The sequence below is a fragment of the Triturus cristatus genome, chromosome 7, assembly GCF_964204655.1.
Source record: "Triturus cristatus chromosome 7, aTriCri1.1, whole genome shotgun sequence".
In the NCBI taxonomy this organism is placed as follows: domain Eukaryota; kingdom Metazoa; phylum Chordata; class Amphibia; order Caudata; family Salamandridae; genus Triturus; species Triturus cristatus.
This window is the reverse complement of record NC_140590.1, coordinates 1401921706-1401942351: the sequence shown is the minus strand read 5'-3', so window position 1 is coordinate 1401942351 and position 20646 is coordinate 1401921706. Positions and strand designations below refer to the sequence as shown.

The 20646-nt window shown below is 42.0% G+C and overlaps 1 protein-coding gene across 9 annotated transcripts in view; it reads right to left on the bottom strand.

Moving 5' to 3' along the window:
• Positions 1-20646, bottom strand: part of BCAS1 (brain enriched myelin associated protein 1) — a 452678-nt gene that overhangs the window by 342559 nt on the left and 89473 nt on the right. For all 9 annotated transcript variants that reach the window (XM_085619124.1, XM_085619120.1, XM_085619122.1 and 6 more), the window contains exon 3: positions 15457-15541. In XM_085619124.1, coding sequence (XP_085475250.1) covers positions 15457-15541 — 85 coding nt within the window. The remainder of the gene's footprint in view (positions 1-15456; positions 15542-20646) is intronic.

Sequence of the window (20646 nt, the reverse complement as noted above, 5' to 3'; positions counted from 1 at the left end):
ACTTGTAGTAGTTAGCTACTTTTGTAAAAGGAACACAGGCTAGTGCTATCATTATTTTTCCTTTCAAAGGCAAATTGGCTGTTGGTAGAATATTCAAGACTTAGGGGCTGATTCCAACCTCAGCTGTCAAACCTCCAGGCAGCAGTGTCAGTGGTCAGGAAAAAGCTGCAAAGCTGGCGGCATCCCGACCACTGAATTTTGAGTTTATCATCGGGCCAGTAGTGGGTCAGCCACATACTTGTGGTAGGGGCATGCTTCATCTCACGGAGTGAGCCTGAAGGCAATGCCACTGCACTGCAGTGGCTGCACTGTCATGCACGCACTGTTGTCAAGTACTATGTCGTGCATGGCCCACAGTGCACGCATGACAGTGCAGACATAGAGGTGCAGAATATGTGCTCCCAGCCCCAAAGCTGAATAGGCATGCAGGGGCCCTGTTTGGGGCTCCTTCCCAGCTTTTCCGCCTAACTTTTCATGGCAGGATCCCACCAGGAAGAAGTTGGCAAAAAAACATGTTGGAATAGGCACGGTGGTGCCAGCATCCACACCACCTCCATTCCCAGCCACCTTCCCCACTGCTGCGGGATCCAGGATCACTCCAACCACCATTGTAATCGCATGGTAGGACTGCCTTACTGGGAATCAGGCCCTCAGTGTAGATTGTTAAAGGTGTCTCCGTATGCTTTGATTGAAATGGTAGTAACTGCCTTGTATGGCTTTGCGGGGGTACATTTTTAAAATGGTTTTAATATTGGCTTGTTCGGAGTCTATGATTGTTTATTGTGGGTAGTATTTATTTTTTATGTTTAATGTAGTTTAAGAGTTTATAATAAGTACTGCTTTGTTTACATGGTGGTAGGCTTCTATAAAAGGGATTTATGTGTTTTGATATTCACCATGTATGGTGTACATCAGAGTAAATGGTTTGGAACACATTTCAAAGTTACCATCGATCCTTCAGGTTTGACAATGGATTAGTTTTAGTAAGTTATCTGCTAATTAAAAATTAAATGCTAATTTAGGTTTTATTTATAATGTTCGATATATAGTTTGATAGTTTTGAATATAGTTATATTTATATATATTTATTACTATTTAGATTGTTGTATAAATGTTTGTAGTTAACGCAAATATTTTCTGCTTATTTATTTTACTGTGGTGAATTATAAATATTTTGGTGATGTAATATATTTATTTTAAATTCAAATATGTGTATACAATGTCAATGTTTTATGTTTATTTGAAATAATTGTTTTATGTAAAAAGTGTTTTTTTTATATTTATTGATAATAATGTAATTATTCTGATGATATTATTGTAGTTGATATTTGTGAATCAATATTTTTCACATATTATATTTTTAATAATGATATTTGTATTTTTAATATTTGTGGTTTTATTAGTTAAGTATGGTAAGGCTAGAATTTTGTTAACAATATATATTTTCTAATATTTTGTGTTTCAAAACTGTATGCACTGATAATATGTCAGTAATGGATTGACATCATCTCCTACCTATTGCCAGCCCAGGCACTCTAAGCTAGTTTTGGCACAGGTAACAAAAAGGTACATGTTTATACATTTACTTTTACTGTAAATTTATCAAAAATCGACTTTGACAATATAATTAACATTTGAAAAGTAAGTGAAAAATATCTTTGAATCTGCTTGATAGCATATTTCCAGCTGACGATATAAATTAGGGTTTTTAACTTTTCCTTGCCTTGTTCATGATGATGGAAAACTTGTAGAGTGCATGAATGCGTCTTGGCACTGAAAGTGCATAAGGATTGGAAAGCACCTACTATTTTATGAACAGCCAGGTTTTTAGGGATTTCCTAAATGCCAATAGAGATGGCATGGATATCAACTCTGGAAGACTGTTCCAGTTTTCAGCAGTGCACCTGTCAAAACTCCTGCCCCCGCAAGAGGAGCATTCGAAAGAGGGGATGACTAGGTTGTTCGGTGAGCTAGACCACAGAGTTCTGCTGGCTACATAGTGTTTGAAGCTGTTTTTTAGGTATTCTGGACCCTGACCATGAAGTGCTTTAAAAGAAGTACAGAGGGACCTGAAAATTATTTGTTGTTTCATAGGAAGCCAGTGTTGCCTGCTTACGGCCTGAGAGGCAGAATGAGATCTGAGTAAATTCAGAAGCATCCATGTTGCAGGATTTTGCAAAACCTGAAGTTTATTCAAATCTCTTTTTTGCAGGTTCTGGAAGAGACCATTGCAATAATCTTACCTGGAAAGTATCAGTGCAGTAACAAACAATTTTAATAGGAGTGGGAAAATGAATTGAACAATTTGTTTTATAATTCTCAGCATGTAATAGGAAGCAGAGGTAACTGAACTGACTTGGTCTTTAAAAATCAGTCTGTCATCAACTACAAGGCCTAGATGTTTAACCTTTTTAATGGGCAAAAGGGTCAGCCCTAGCTCCTGAAGCCACCATGACGGGGACCAGAAGGAGGCATTGTTGCTGAATAAAGGAGTTCAAGTTGAGGCAATTTTCCATCCATCCACTTGCCAACTGCAATCAAGCAGGAACAAAAAGACTCCCCTCTATTCTAGCTGCGGTCGGACAGTGAAACCACTATCTGTGTGTCATCAGCATAGGATAGTAATGAAAGGCCAAAGGACTTAATCAGGCTAGCCAGGGGGGGGTAACATTTATGTTAAATAAGGTTGGGCTTAACGATGAGCCCTGAGAGACCCCACAAGGCAGTTGAAAAGGGTGAGAGGCAAACTCTTTAAGGAAGACTCATTGGACACAATAGGGTAGCAAGGAAGGCAGCAGTGCCAAGGCAGGATCCTTAATTCGAATAGCCTGTGAAAGGTCAATCAATAAAGTATCATTGACCATATTGAATGCCGCGGGCAGGTCAAGCAAAATAAGGGCTGCACTGCCTCCCCAAGCTAATATAATCCTGATTTCCCCAGTGGCCACAAAAAGCATTATCTCGCTGCTGTCGCCACTTCTAAATCTATATTGGATGTCATTTAACAACTGGTTGTTTTCTATGAAGGTGGTAAGCTGGGAATTCATGGCCTTCTCAGCCAGCTTAGCCAGGAAAAGAATGCAGGAGATAGGCTAATAGCTATTCGGATTTTCTGGATTCAGGCTGTGCTTTTTCATAAGAGGAAGGACTGATGCCACATTCCATTGTTTAGGGAAAAGTCCAGAAGAGAACATGGTATTAAGAATCTTGGTCAAGTGGTGGGCAACGATATTGGGAGCTAACTGGACGATAGATGGTAGGCCAGGATCCAATGGAGATCTGGATTTAGTGGACAGAATGGCCTGTTTTACTTGTTCTACTGTAAGATGCCTTAATTCTCTAACAAATATTTTTTTTATGGAAGCAGATGGAGTAGCCTCGCTCGTGGGGCCTGTAGAGTTGTTTGTGGCAAATCTGTTGAAGAAATCCTCCACTTTCTTCAGGAGAGTTGCAGAAGGCCTGGCTACACTCTGCTGTTTGAAAAAGCTCTCTAGTAGAGTTAGTGGCAGATTAAAAATCTTTGATGAAGAATTTAGTTTTGACTTTTAGTAACAGGTCTTTATAAAGCCTGTATTTTCCCTTTTCCTTCATGTCTTACTCCTTCTTCCATTTCCTCTCTTGACATCAACAATTTTATTTGATGGCCCTTAGTTCTTCATTAAACCAAGACGCTGTTGGTTTGCTTCTTTGATGAGTTCTGCATTTAGGAGGTGCAAGGATAATGACTACAGATTTCAGCCAATTTGAATAGTTCAAAGATTGTGGAGCAATATCATCTGACCCATCTAAGTGGAACCCCATTAGAATTCGGCTAAAATCCGACTCCTGAATTTTATGCCAGGCATGATAGACCGATGACTTATGGAGAGTTGTGGGGGTTAATGGCGGGATGTTCAATTTTGTATTTCACCGCTCTGTGATTGGTCCAAGTCAGCTGAAGTGTTGAAGGACCAGAGATAAAAGAGTTTTTAGTAAAAAATACCATCAAGTGTATGCCATGCCACATGCATGGGAATATCTACTATCTGAGTGAGTCCAAATCCGGACATAGCATCAATTAATTTTCCGGAATCATAATTCACCTGAATCTCTAGATGAAAGTTAAAATCACCAAGTAAGGAAAAATCGGATTTAAGAGTGAAGAATTCTAGGATAAGATTTATAGCTTGAACAATGGTAGATCTGGTCCCAGGAGGATGATAAACAACGAGTCCATTGAATGATAGAGTTTTAGTTAGTTCAATGTCGAAACAGCATGCTTCAAACTCCTCTACGGAAGCTGAGGAAAAATGTTCGGCATACGAGTCGGGATAGACTGCTGCAAGGCCTCCTCCTTTCCTAGCTGGTGTATCCAGGTTGTAGGTAGTTTAGCCTGGTGGCACTCCCGCAACTAAATGTGGTCCAGGTCCAGTATCAGCTCAAGTTTCCATTACAAATACTATATCAAACTGATAAGTGTCTAAGAGTTCAGCAGATTTAAAGCTGTGCTTTACCAGCAAACTGGCATTAATCAATGCACAGGTCGCTTTGGAGCCCATCGAAAGGCAAACACTTTTCTTTGCCGCAATTGTCAAGGCTAAGGGCTAGTCCTTGCTCTGCATAGTACAGTATGAAAGCTTAAAGCTACATGTTTGACAAGCAAACTGGCAGAAATTAGATGCAAGGCATGCGTTTAACAAAGGGCAAACAGAGGCCTTACCTGAAATGTTGATGGCCAGGAGGTCGTCCCTAGAGTAGCTTAAACATTTTAGGCATGCCAGCAGCGCACCTGCTGCATGCCTCCCTGCTATGCGGTTGAATAGGTAGCCCGTCATAGAGAGGGGCATGTCCCAACCATGGAAGTCACAGCCCAAGGAGTTTTAAAACAAGTAGGGTAAAAGAAGTATTGAACTGGGTCCAGCAAGCCCTCTCTCTAGCCTCAGGTTCCCCTGAGGCAAGAGAGTACTGGTGACACAAGCTTAAGGCAGATCAAGGGGAAAGAATGAGAACACATTAAATTATCTCCATGCCTGCCTACAAGGAACATAAAAGTGGGCAGCACAAACCTTGCTGCAATTTGCGCAGACAAGCTGCGCAGTTGAAAATGTAGCCTGTCATAGAGTGGGGCGTGTCTCAACCACGATGCTTGCAGCATGAGGAGGTTTAAAGCAGGAAGGGTAAAAGAATTGTCAAACTGGGGTCCAGCAACCCTTCTTTCTTGCCTCAGTATCCCATGAAGGAAGAGAGTACTGGTAACACAAAATTAAGGTAATTCAAGGATAAAGAACGAGAACACATAACATTATTAAAAAGGGACTGAGCCCTGTGCAAGATGGCACCCACAAGAACGGAGCCAGCACCTCCAAAGTGACAGGAGCATGCATACAAGGAACATTAAATGGACAGCATCAACCTTGTTAAGATCTGCACGGATGCGCTGTGTGGTTGAATAAGTAGCCCGTTCTAGAGAGGGGCGTGTCCCAATCATGGCACTTACAGCACCAGGAGATTTAAAACAGGTAGGGTAAAAGAAATGTCGAACTGGAGTCCAGCAAAATTTCTCTCTAGCCTCAGGCTCCCCTGAGGCTAGAGACTACTGATAACACAACATTAAGGCAAATCAAGGGGAAAGAATGAAAACACATACAATTATTTAAAAGGTCCTGAGCATTGTGCAACATGGCACCCACAAGAACGGAGCCAGGCACCTCCAAAATGACATAAGCGTGCCTATAAGGAACATAAAATGGGCAGCACAAACCTTGTTACGATCTGCGCGGATGCACTGTGCAGGGGAATAAGTAGCCCATAATGGAGAGGGGCCTGTCCCAACCACAGCGCTTGAAGAGCTTGCAGCACAAGGAGAATTAAAACAGGTTGGGTAAAAGAAATTTCGAAATTGGGTCCAGCAACCACTCTCTTTAGCCTCAGGCTTCCCTGATGCAAGAGAGTACTGGTGACACAAGATTAAGGCAAATCAAGGGGGAAGACAGAGAACACATAAAATTATTAAAAAGGGACTAAGCCCTGTGTAAGATGGCGCCCACAGAAACGGAGCCAGGCACCTCCAAAATGATACAAGCATGCCTACAAGGAACATAAAATGTGCAGCACAAACCTTGTTACGATCATGCAGAGTCTGACTTGACCTACACAGTGAAAACAGTTTTAGGATATTTAGTCACTACGACTGCAAACTAGTTCCAATATGTAGTGTCACAGTTTTCATATATCAACCCCCTTGAACTTTAGGCATGCAAGACACACATTCAGGGTGACTTAACATTTTAAAATAGGTTTTGCTATATTTCCAAGAAACTTTTCATTTTCATGTGCCATTGCAATACTTTTAAAATTCAGCCCATCCAGACCATCCTGGCACCCATATAGGTGTGTCATGTTCAGGAGATTTAAATATACATTGAAGCCCCCATTTGTCATTTAACTGCTATGTCATCAGTGCATGTTCTATGCCATCTACAATGTTACCGGAGAGTTAAATAAGCCAAATTGATAAATCCATTGTACAGTATAGAGTTTAGGGACACAGCTTAGATGATATACTACTGTTGTCAGTGGAATAGCACACAGAGTGCTAAAGCCAGCAATACAAATAGAATAATGGGAGGACCATGACAAAATGCTGCCTTTTATTAAAATGTTTCTTTACCATTGGAGACAGGTTACAAACAGGATAAAATCTTTGCCACCAAAAATTCTCTGTGGGTAAAAGTTGAGTAGTGTATTTATGGCTAGCTTATATTTGTGGACTATCACCTTTATATATATCTGCCTTCAAATTACTGTAATTTGCTCTTCATCACCTCTAATCATTAAATTTCTCTTATTCAATTTTTAATGCCTTTTGTTTTTCATGCAATTATATTGGGTCGATGCCACAGCTGTTGTTACATCTCGAGTCATATAGCTTGGTTTCTTTAGTATCCATTTTGCGTTTTCCAAACTGTGGGGTCTCAAGACGATTTTGTGGGGTCGCAAATGTTCATGCAATAAATACAGATTCCTTACAATTTTGGGTTTATCTCGTCACATTTGCTGAGCTTCAAAGACAAGGTGCCAAATGTCAGGCATTGTCCTGTGAAAAATTGCGGCTTATATGTTTTTAAAATTAGGATGGGTGCTCACAAAATCCTCACTTTGCAGTCAGAGAAAGAAAAGTAAAGTGAATTAAGTGACAACATTGCTGGGATACAGACAGTGTGAAAGCAAAGGTTGTAGGATGCCATTTCTTTGTAACGCACAGAATAATGTAAATACCTGTAAATGAACAGCACACATTCAACAGTTAGGAAAGCAAAAACTTTGCAAATTGATTTGTAATTCTAACGTGTGATAGAAACAATGGTTTTAATAGGCGCAAAACAAATGAAGGTGCACAAATAATGCATATTCACTGAAACCAGATTTTCACAAATTATCAGTAAAACTGTATGTCTCTGCTAATTTACATTTTAATTGGACATTTTAATGAAAATTGTTCTGTCTGTAAATGACAGTATGCTACCAAATGATGCTTTAATTACAATTTAAAAAATGCCTGTATCATCTCCATTAAAGCTAGGTAGGTCGCAAAAGATGGTCGTTCTAAAATTGGGTCATTAGACTAAAACGTTTGGGAAGCCCTGCTGTATGTGATTTCTACTGTGAGGCTCTCTGCATCATTTTACTGGCTGTTGCAGATGCTTATCTTTCTACAAATAGTTTTCTGTGTAATTTCAACTGTTTGTTCACCATTTCCATGATATACAATGCTTTGCATTTGAGTATAATTGATATGTACTAATGACTTTCGTTATGTATGTTCTTCATTCATTTGTTGAGACCTCAACAAATGAAATGATTTTGGAGGGTGCCCAGTTTATTGCAAATCGCATTTGGTGCACTCTTTTGACAGAGTGTTCCAATTAAGATGAATCTTGTGGTTTTGTAAGCTCTTTAACAATTTACATATTTTAAACTTTCTAATTCTATGTTTTAATTTTTGTAAAGAAGCTTGTTTTTGCAATGTCTAAAAATATGTGACTATTTTTTCTGCTAATTTGTTTACATTTTTTCAGTGTATGTTTTTGTTCTGGTATTCCTATTCTCTGACTCCACTGTATCAGGTGATTGATTCCCTTGCAGTCCCTGAGGCTGACCATGGTGTGTGAATTACACCAAGGCTTGCCTGTTTGGGCACTACTACTACTGGAGATGATGTGGGTGTAAAGTTTGTGAACTGTGACTGACTTGCACATTTGTAGGTGTGTTCTTGTATTTGCATACCGCGCCTTGTGACAACCTTGATATCCCTTTCATTTTCCAACCTCTCCTATATTTACACCTAAATATAAAACTACACGGGAGTAGTGTCAATGGTTTCCCCGTGGCCCATTGTAGTTTTCCCTATGTTAGCTGAATTGTGCATGTTGTAGGCCTCATTTCATTTTGCACACTTTACTATATAAACATGCTTTCTTTTGTGCCACATTGTATTTTCACACAGAACTTGCACATATTTTCTTGTGTTCAATTCTTTTCTTGGGTTTAGTTCTAACACCACAGACAAGGTTAAACAAACAATTTACCTTGCTATTCTTTCTGGCCAGGCACTAGCACCTAGACATAACACAAGAATGCTGCTGTTGTTTATGTGTACATATGTCTTGTCATATAGATGAGCACAGGAGCCAAAAACACACACATGGAGCGAGAGTTCTAGAACAAGATCACTGCATCTGCTGACATGTAGAACGTTTATCTATGTATGCTTAGGTATGGGTTTTGCCTCTAATCCCAGAGATCTTTGATATATAATCATTTAGCTTCAGTAGAAGGAGAGGGAGGTTTAGGCTACTCTGTCTTATAACATGACAGGGCTTTTCATGGCATATGGTTTATTAACCATGCTAACAGTATTTTTAGTATGTATTTGTTATCTAATTGTGGCACAAATACTGCATTTCAGAACACAATAGTTTAAATAAATTTTCTACACTTCCTATGTGTCTCCTGATTATTTTATTGTGGAAGTACGAGTCAGAGAGCGAAAGGGTGTGTCCTGTTAACGTGATCCCTGAGAGGGTCGAGAGTGTTGTGTTTTGGGGTGTCAATTCAATTGTTTCCATGGTAAGGTGAGGAGGGCAAGTGAGGCATTATAGCTAGTCGGGCTCGGGCTCATGGATACTGAGGTGGTATGGTGACTCAGTCCCTACGTACTGATGTTCTATGGTCCCAAGCATAGTTCTGTTCCTGAGCAGAATCCCTGCCACAGTAGTTCTGTGCACTCTTGTTAGAATACTCTGTGCATAAGATGTCAGAATTCAGGCGAAATGAAGACACACAATTCAGTATAAAGTACATGGGGTTGAAGATGAGGGAAGACGTGTCTGATTTTGAACACTAGACTGCTAACTGATGGACATTCATTTACTCATTTACTGAATTAGGATCTGTTGTGGCCTAACGGTGGCAGATCCATGTTTAAGACCACTCTCAACGTATTTTTAGTTGCATTGGCTTTTCGCTTCTGTATCAATTTACACTCATTATCCTTTCTGCACTTTTTATTGTATTCCTTTCTTTAAGTTCCCCTTGGTTTTCCTGTAAGTCCACCCAAAACTGAGCTTAATATTTTGTGTGATTCCTTTTTTGCTCACTGTAGGAGAGTAGGATCTGCACCGTATGTTGCCCCCACTTTTTTTCTGATGTTTACACTGGTTTCTGGCTATAGTCTGGCTGGGACCCTGCTAATCAGGGCCCCAGCCTCTCTGTTCTCTCTAAACAACTTGGAGTGCATATTAGGTACACTAGTGATTGGATACTGTTGTACCTTATGAGCCCTTAGTATATGGTACCTTAGGTACCAAGGGCATAGGTACTTCACAGGCCTACCAGGGGCTGAAGCATGTATTATGCCACCCCTGGGAAGCAGACTAAATCTGACACCACAGGCCTGCTACTGCAGCCTGGGTGAGGTAGTGTTAGCACGCCTCACTGAGATATAGGTTCCCTATATCTCTCCCTGCACACACATTTAAACCTATCGGTCACCCCTAAGGCAGGCCCTATCAATCCTGAGGGAAGGGTGCTTGGTTTCCATGTGAGGGGGTGCCTCTGCCTGATCAGGGCCCCTCTGCACCTCTCAGAGTCTATTCTCTGGGGCTGTTTGTGAATGCGGCAAACCATATACTCTTAAGTGCATTATAACCTTGCGGTAAATGCTAACTCTGGGATGGCTGCATCGAAACATGTCGTGTTTGGTGTCAAATGCTTTGGAATCATACCCCCACACCAGTAACTGGTGTGGGAGTATGATCCCACCCTTCTAGAGGGATAGACATGTACCTACTGTGGAAACGCGGTAGAATCCTGAAGAGCCCTGGCATCACAAAATAGATGCCACCAGTCACAGACACTGATGACCGAAACTCACAGTGGAGGAGGCCCAACAATAGGCATCCTGTCACAGGGAGGTGTGGTCACCTCCCAGACATGATTTAGTGTATTGGGGCTGGGTGGGTGCACTCCTAGAGTGCTTTGAAGTCCTGCACTGGGGGAGCAGTAGGCTTCTCTGTGCACACACCAGTTCAAACCGGCTCAGGGACTACATGCCCCTGCTCTGGCACGAAACTGGACAAAGGGAAGTGGGTGTAGCCACCCACTCCCCTGACCCTCCCATAGATGGGGTCATAGAGCTAGTCCCTCCCTTCCTTCTAGTATAAGTTAGGGAACCATTGCCATTGCAAACTAGATATCCCTGGATGACGCTCTGAAGAAGAATCCTGGACCTTTGACGTTCCACTACCTCTGGAAGACTGAAGAATCTCCCTTGGAGTCAAGGAGTGACTCCCCTGCTTGGCAGGCACCCAATCTTGCAATCAACGGTCACAAACTTTCCCGCTCCCACTGGAGTTTGAAGTCCCTGCATCCCAAGAAGAGGATTTCCTGACTTCTCCAAGGCCATCGTGAGTCCCCAGCGACGCTGAGGCAAGTGAACCCCACGAGTGACGAGGAACCACAATCCCTGGGTACCGTGCACTATTTTCGAGTGCAACCCCTTCACGACATTCTACGAACTTGTGCTTCGTGCCACATGTGGTCCAAGGCTCCAGCAGGATTTCAACCGAACATCAGAGGCCTACCCCGTCCCGAGTGACCATGCGCCCCTGTTGAGTGAATCCTCCCAAGGCGTCTTTGCAATCCCTTGCCGGTTGGCTTGTGGGTCCCCAGAAGACTTTTCTACAAATCCAAAGGGCTCCCCTGGTTTCTCCAGGCCTGCTCTGACTTACCCTTGCTGGGTGAGTCCCTCAGATCTTGCTGGTCTGCACCGCTGACTTTTTACACTTTCCACGAGACATGTTGTTGCCAAGGCTTGTTAGCTCCAATCTGGTCACCGACACTGCAGTAAGCTGCAGACTTTGTGGGACACGCCGAATCCAGATCCTGGTTGTCGTCGATGCCTCCTGGATCTCGTGGCTGAAGAGTCAAGACACCCATGGATCACCTGAAATCACCCGACGACTGTGGGCATCCATCTTCCTTGCCCCGGGTCACTGCCAAGTGCCTTTGAACACTGTCCCCTCTGCTTTTAGGTCTTCCTTCTTCTGAATCCAGCCTTGGATTCCACCGGACACTTCTCCTGTCTTCACAAGCAGCAAGTCTTCTTTGGCTCCCATTGAAAGCGACGCCGCGACCCGACACCAAAAGACACATATTCACCCGGCTTCCCTGGGTGAGGTAACTACGGTGCTCTTGTGGGTGTTGGCTCTAGAACTACTTACCCTGTAAGTGACTTGCTTGTAGACTCTCCCGAAGTATCCTAAAACTCTAAATTTCCAATCGCGACTTGCTCCATTGAAGTCAATTGGGATCCGCGGCTGTGTTCTCACACTGCATGCGTCTCTCGTGGGTCCTTTACTTACCTGCCTTGGGTGGATTAGTGAGGCCCCAGCACTTCTGAAGGCCCTAGGCCTTGTCCCCTTGCAAGTCGTTATCTCTAAGTCTCTTTTTTAGTATATGGTCTGGTACACCCCTAGGGCCCCAGCCATTTTTGTGCTTAACTTGTTGTGAAATGTTGATTTGTGCATATGTCCTTGACTTCTAATCTCATAAAGAGATTAGTAGAGTGTGTTTAGTAATAAATATATATATATATCCTTATATATATATACCTGTGTGGTGTCCTTTTATTTAGTAATTCAAGAGATTATAAGGTAAAACAAGCTGCTTTACATTCCTCTAAAGACTTAGCCTGAAGGCTGCTCTCCACAGCTACCACTAGGATATCTTTCTTTAAAAGGTTGTCTTAAACCTACTACCATAAGAGTCGAATTGTACTGGTGCAAGGTGTACACTTTAACTAGTGAACAGCATATACCAGGCCAACTTCTCACACTCACCCCTATACTTCTAACTGTTTTGTTTACTGTGGGTCTCTGGGCATGTCAGCTGAAATCTAGGTCTGGTAATGCTCATCAAAGCAACACCCGCTGCTGAAACCAGTAACGTATTTGAAGGTATCTGCATTAAGAATTTCCAACTGACTGGTAAACTATACTGCCCAGTTGTCTCTTTCCTCCCTGCAGTCGGGTTAGTCAAACCTGTGTCTGCAATATCAAGACATAGTTGAGCCTTCCCTCAACTGAGACAATGCTGGACTGGAGATTGAGCTTCAGTCCGGTGTTTCTCTCCTGCACTGATCTTCCATGTTTTCCCCCGATTTCTATCATTGGGAGAGATTTCATCTTTGCTTACCTGCATTTGTTTTCAGGGACTGCGTGGGGCTTTCAGTGTGTCTACATAGCTGACATTAAGAGATAGGACCAGCATAGACAAAGATCTACTCCTATACCTTTGAGAATTGCATTTACGAGCACATGAAGTTGTTCAACATGAGTACCTATACACATATTCATGAATAGCTTTGAGTTGAGGTTTTGGGCCAGCTACAAGGACCCTGAGATCCTCTACCTGAAATAGACAAGAAATACCCCACCTGTCACAACTGAACTGAATTGTTCTCCATTATAAATCTAAGGTCTACGTCTTGTGATCTTATATACAAATACTATCATTCATTTTCTCTTTTGATGTCATGTTTTAAATTTGCTCAAGTACAGTTTGGTATATTAACTGTCTTACTTATACTTTCTAAATGAATTATGTAAAAGGTGACTCATGGGATAAGAAAGTTTGTTTCATATGAGATATTGTACTTCTTTATGTTGATTTATACTGCATTACTACAGTTGAATAATCCCTGAAACAGTTTCTGTTTAGTTAAATATTTGTAAATGCCTTTATGGATTGCCCCCATGGTGTGGACATATGGAATCCAGATAAACTGCTTCTATGGTCTCTGTAATAGTAAGGGTCACATTGGTTTTGTCACAAAAGATGTAATTTCTGTACTACGACGGAGTACCGACGGAAAGAGCGGGGCTCCCTTTCCTGAGTTGTAACCAGGTTGAGGTGGGCTTATTTGTCCCACAGATTGGACAAGTTCCAGCGAGATTTTATCCGCAAGAGCATAAACTGGTTTGGTTCCTTTTTTCCAACTTTTGTGCACGTTTTTTACACTTAGCAGCACCTTTGTTTTTGGTCCTGACGAAAGCCACACATACTTTTGAGATGATTATTGGCTGAAACATGTTGACCTTTGTCATCAAGCAGTTTTCAATAGTTACTGCTTTGCACTGTTTTTTATCTCTGGCAGGGCTAACGAGCTAATAAAAATTGTTGTTCACTAGCACTAGCCAGTTTTAGATCACATTCACCTATCTTCTAAATATTTTTTTTGCGCTGCGCCCTCACATCACTAAAGTGCTCTTCTTTGGGATTTTAGCATCCTTATTCTCCACACAATTGTAAAACATCACTGAGCTCCCACCTCTCAGTGCGGTGGTTGTAGCCCTCAGTGGGACTAGGTTTTCCCACTGAGAGGAGAAAGCCCAAATGATGAAGCATGTCACCTTTTGGTGAGTGAGGGCATTCATCCTTAAAAGGGATTCCTTTCCTTATTAGGGCACTGTCATTTAAGACACAGTTTAATCACAAAATTTTTCCTATCCATGCCTATGGTTCAAGGTTGCTCAGACCCGAGAGGTTATTTGTGTGTTTTGTAAAATAAGAGTGGCCAAAACAAAAGGACAACATGGAACTTTGGACATTACATATGAACCTGGTTTTGAGCCAAACTGGTATAAAGGAAAAAGGAACACACTGAGATATTCTCAGCTATTAGAACAATAGTAGGATATTTTATACAGTATACTTTACCCAAACTATATTCAGATAAGTTATGCAAAACCGCTACATAAAGAGTAGTTCTTGACTTCAGCAACCTGCATATTTAAAATGTGAATTTCCTTGGGAGAGAAGAAGTAGAAGTGTGGCACAAACATATGCAATCCATCTTTACAGTACCTAGAACACTAGGATGCATATTTACAAGCCCCTATCGCCATTGGAGCGTCACCTTTTTTGATGCTCCGGTGGCGTAGTGCCATTTACCGTAATTACAAGGTGGCTAGAAGCCACTTAGCATGGCTTAATGCCACCTTGTAAATATGCCCCTTTCCGTTGTCATCCTCTGCGGCAAAGTGGTGCTTAACGGATGTTGCTGTGGGCATTCCACTGCAACACCCATTATTTTTTATGCTGCCCCAGATTTACAAGGTTGAGGCAGCACTAAAAACTAATGCCATTGAATGCCAGGCACTAGAATGACGATATGAGGAGAAATTATTATTTATACTCGTTTTTTGCTCTTTCCATGTGTACTGTCCGTTCCTGCACTCAAACAATTGTACCTGCATTGCAGGCACTCTTGCAACATGGCGGCAGGGGGCCTGCGCTGCCGCTAGCCAGCTTTTTTTTATGTCAGTGCTGGGGGAAACACAGGGGTGCAACGTAGTCATGTGAATATGGGGCAACCCTGCGTTTTCAAAATCTCGGTGCGTGGAGCTGCCAAATTTGGCGCAGCTCCGTTCTCCAACATTTGTTTGTAAATATGCCCAGAGGTTTCTGATTCTGTTCAGTTTCCTATTTCTAGTAGAGAGTCTTTCTGTATGGAATGTTTGCCTGAGCACATTCAATCATTATAAATCAGTTCCATTGTTTTATTCAATTCAAGCTATGCCATTCTGACATATTTTGACACCTCTATTAAGGCTTCTTGTTTATTGCTCTGAGTTTTGCATTTAACTCATTTCACAGCCAGGCTATCATGATCCTGTATATCAAATATTCAGCGGTAGAGGGTACTGTTTATGGATGTAACTCAATTTTGTATTTATTCATCCAGTCACAAACCTCCCTTCCATACACCCTTCATCCACCCCTTTCATTTCAGCCTTGCTCTACTTCCCCACATCCCTTGCTCACTTTATCTCTGCCTCACTTCCTCTGTACTCTTGCTGTTCCCTACAGTGAACTAAGTCAAGAAAGAAGGCAAAACTTTGTCTTGTTACATACCTATGTCATTTTTTTGAAAGCTGCTGGGTGGTGCACTTTGGAGAGTTGCAGGTCCATTTTGAACACAAACAGGTTCAGATAAAATCTAAATGGGAAAGATAAATTGCATCATACATTTTAGTCTGGCTTATGTTTGTAATGTATACCATAAGTATATATAGAGAACATATTTGTAATGTAGAATAAAGGCACATTTTATTAGAATAGTGATGTGCATGTTTTCACAATTCTTATTATATCCCTTAACATTGAAATTATTAACAGGGTATTTTTTCAGAAAATTAGTCATGGTTCAGAGGTCAGTTTGCCAATTAAAGTCATGTGGAATACATGTGAAAGGCACCAATGCCATAAAAATAACTATGATCATTGTTTAGACCCTAGAGGGTGGTCCATTGGTCCTCCGAGGGCACAGACTACGGCCTCTACCACTACATAAGAGGAGCATGCACCCTATTTACAGACTCTGCCTGCCTGACCGGGATATCTGTGCTCTGAAGCAAGTCACACAAAGGTGGCTCCCTTTACATCCCTGAAGGTTTGCTCAGCGGGCACCATGTTTGAAGTGTCAACTCCTCAAACATTTTTCATCTAAACAAAAAGCAAGTGACCCGACAAGTAGAGAGTTTTGTTCCTACACGTGGGGCCATTTAGCATTTTCCCTGCTTATGTACAACACACATCACATGGTGAACATTGGCAGGGGCAATGAGTTACCGTAGCCCCCAAATTCAAGAGAGTGGCATGACTGACACTGTGACCTGGTTGCCCTTTAGTAGGTGGACCACCAGGTTAGAGGTATACTGCTACATAAACCTGGTGTTCCCCGACGCTAAGCACCGCAGGGAAATTATGTGAAATATTTATTATAGGTTTGGCATTGCCCTGTGCCACGCAAGGTAATGCAGGGTGGCGCAAATCCTACAATTAGATGTATCAAGCCATGCATGGACAACCTTTGGGCCCTGCATGGTTTGGTAAATCTAGTGTAACGCAAGGCAGCGCAAGTGTCCGCCTCACGTTAAACTGCATGGTGAGGGCATTACATGGGTGGAGAGTAGGTGTTCCCACGCATTCACCCATGTATTCTGACGATTTCCCAGATTTATCAAAAGTGGTACACCTGGGAATGTATCAGAATTGTATGCCTTCCACAAAGAGGTGCAACAGGGAGAAATATGTTTATTTCCCTACTTGTTTCCTCCTTCTACGTGTGCTGCGTTCTGCATCACAATTAGAAAGAGGAAAATACCTCTGAGAATTGTTTTTGTGCAGTAAGGTGCCACTTCCAGCACAAAAACAATCCTGCCTACAACGCAGGCACCCTTGCACCATGGTAAAAGGGTGCCTGGGTTAGCGCTAGGCAGCATATTGTGCACCAGTGCGGGGAAAAGACTGGAATGTGCCATACACAGGCGAAGGAGCGTCGCCCCAATGTCTTTCAGCACTGCAAAAAAGGAAAAATAAAATGATAATAACACGCTTTTATTGTCATTTTATTCTTCCGTGCTGCGGCAGTTTTGTGGGGCAGGGCTGGGAAGCGCAGGGGGAAGGAATGGTGGGCACCCTCCTGAGTGAGAATGAATGTTTAGCCGGCCGTCTTGGGCCAGCCAAAAAGTCATGCGCACTTTGCATGTTCTTCACCCAGGCTGCATTACAGTCCGGGTGGAGAATGTGTCCAGACTCCCATTCCCCATTTGATTCGGGGCTCTGACCAATCACAACACTGCATTTCAGAGTTGTGATTGGCGTAGGGGAGCCTGGGTGTTTTCTGCTCATACATAAGCCAGGAAGAGGTTGGAGAGGATAGAAGAGAGGCAGCGGCCGGCCAGCCGGCAGGTAACTGATCTTTAAAAAAAAAAAATAGTTTAGGCCCCCCCTTTCCACCCCACTATTGCTTCCTGGGAGCAGCCACCACTGGTCATACAATGTTAAGTATGGCACATTCCTGCCTTTCCCTATCACGCAGTGTAGCGCAGCAAAATGGCTTGCTGCACTGCGTGATTTGTTAGTAAATATGCCCCTATAAGTTTAGCAAGGCAGGAGCAATGCCAATGTACAGTGGTGTTCCTGCTCTGCCAGGATCTAAATAAGGCCTATTGAGATACAAAAAGTCCATTACATGGTTCTGGAGGACTGCACCCATGCCTTCAAGTACTCATAGTAAGCTGCAATATTTTTGACCCCGACCTCAGCAGTGCATGTGCGCTGAGGCCTTCCATTGATATGAAGTCAGACTCAGAGTGGGAATCTGTAGTTGGAAGGGTACATCAAGTGCACTTTTCTTATTAAGACAGTCACTACTGTCATCTCATTAGGCTGCAGAGGACTGACAGAGGTGGCAGCAAAGTGAGTACAATTGTCAGGCATGCTTATTTCCGTATCACCTGTTTGAGAGAGCATGCTACTGACATCTCTTGCATTTTTCTAATTGATCTTCTCCTGGCTCCTTTGTTCATCCATGTAGAGCACTGATCATCAAAGTATGGCCCAGGGGGTGCATGCAGCCCTTCTATGCAGCCCACTGGTCAACAGCATCACTGGGCTGCTGTTTACTTGACTCAGCACTAACATTGAAAAGATGTTAAATAAAAAGACAAGCATGTATTTAAAGGTTAATTGATGTTAAAGAAAGGAAGTAACCAGGGAGTCTTGCACAACTTAACTTTAGGAACACCTTCATTTTGTCTTCTCTGGGTGCAAACTGAATTTATCAAAAACACAGATCATTCTTATTTTTAAATCACTTAACCCATTAATAGGAGCCACAGTCACAGCTACATTTCTTGGCTTATGGCTAAGCAGTCACGTGGAAACTTTTATCATGCTTAATTATGAGTTCTTTTGAAAACATTAATTGCCAAACTTCGGCAATGGCATCAGCTTCAACTAAGTATCCTTGGGTGCTGTAACATCCTCAAAATGAATATACTGCCGAAGTTTCTTTATTTATTCTGATCTATACCACTTCCTCATTCACTGTGCGGATTCCAAGTTTATTGATTGGGAATAAATCTGGGCTGATCACACTCGGATATCAGCTTGGACTTGGTTTGGAGATCAGGTAATCGATGCACAAATTAGTGGAGCTTAACTATTTTAAGAATGTCAGATTCTAGCTGATTAGAGATGTTGTTCGGATCTGGCGTGAAATCTGTACAAAATTTTCCATACCGGCAGTTCACTCTTATACTCCATTATGGGGTAAATCATCAATTCCGGACATATTTAATGATAGTATTGGGCAAGCTTGGGGTCATTTGAACGTACATAACTTGGGGGAACTGTATGAGATACAGGGATTCTGGACTTTTGCCTCACTTCAGGAGACACATGGGCTCCAACAATGGTATCTTTTTAAGTATCTACAGGTGAGGAACTTTCTCTTCCACAGTTGTGAGTTTAGTAATGATCAAGAAATATCTGAAATCCTCACCTGTCAATACCAGCCCTCATGGGAGACAGTTCCAATAAATTTAAGCACACTGTACCAGAAACATGTGTCTCATGCCCAGGATAACAGTATGCAATTAGCTTTGAGGTGGAGTCAGCGTCTTGCAACCGTAATCACGGCTACTGAGATTCAGACTGCTCTTGCAACACTAGATCAGTCATCGCTCTCCATTAGCCTTAAGCTACAGCAATTTAGGGCAATTTGGATGCTTTACCATACACCTGATCATATTTCTAAATGGGCATCATCTGCAAATCCTCGACGGTCATACTGCCCCAAGTGTCACGTCTATGAGGCCGATATAGTCCATATGTTTGTTGAATGTCCCGAGCTCAAAGAAATTTAGGATAGCCTATTTCAATAGATATCAGCACATCTGAGGCTCGAAATCAATTTGAACAATAAGGAAATTGTGTTATAAGCTAGGAATGGATGTCAGACTTCGCTTTCTGATTTTGATTATAATAGTCAGTGCTCACTTATGTATTGCTAGGGTATGGATCGACCCTGTACCGCCAAAAATAACAGAACACTGGGCCAATGCTTCATCAAACTTATGAATGTGAAGCAGCGGTTGCTAAGGCCAGGGTCCCTCGATCAATCAAAAAGGTGGAAAGGACCTGGTTTCGCCTCCACTGTGTATAGCTTGTCTCACCGAATTGTCATAGTTCTAATCTGGAATGGTATAGATGTATCCCTGTCTTTAAACCTATTTTTCTCTTTCTATCATATCCCTAGCTTTGTCATTGTTCTATTTCTTGCTTTTCTTTTTTCCCCTCTTCTTTGTGTACCTGTATGGTGATGCCTTACAAATGTTTGGATATATAGATGATTTAATGTATCAATCGTTCTGACTCTTGGTAAAATCATCTAAAAATACTTGTTAAAAAAAAGGAATACCGTAATTTTTAAGATATTTTGCTGCAAAAGTGTAAAAATATGATGTCTCTTCTAATCAAAAAGTGTATTTCATTAGCATGTAAAACTGTTTCACCTTAGTACATCAGATTACACGAGTACAGTGAGAAGTATTTTTTTTTAAGTGATAGTTTTCAAACATGAATATAGAAGCATTCATTCTTCCCCCCACCCTGACACCAATGGCAATAGTGAACTAAGAGGCAAAACAGTAGTTATGTGTACTCTTTGAGTGGCCTGGGTTCCTATTATACATAAACAGTATTATACTTTATTAAATCAAAAACATGAGAAGGTTTTGTACAGCGCAAATCCCGAAGTCATGTATTTCAAGATCCTCTTATATGCGATAATGAAGAAAAGGGAGGAAAAGTGAAATAAAACAATTGCCTAGGATCACACAATTTGGTAAAGCGGGACACGAGGATTATTCTCAGGGTTTCTGGTTTCATATTGTGCAGTTCAGCCACTAGATGTATATGCTTCACTTCCCCTACACCCGGCTTACTGCCATTCAACTGCCATCCTCCTGGCAACAATACGGCCCTCGGTCTCCTCACGGACCAAACATTAGGCCCCTGGGCAAATGTTTGAGAGGACCTATGATGTAGGGTATTGCATGTGTCTGTACTACTTATGGGCAGAGGATACATCTGAAGTGCAAATGATACATGTCGCTGTGGCCAACAGTGGGTCATTTTTTGGATCAGGTATACCTAGGTGGTATCTTATTTGAAGCATTGGACGAAAAGCACACACAACAGTTTATATTGCAGGGATTTCACCAGAACATTCCAGGGATCAAGCAGAGGAGTGTT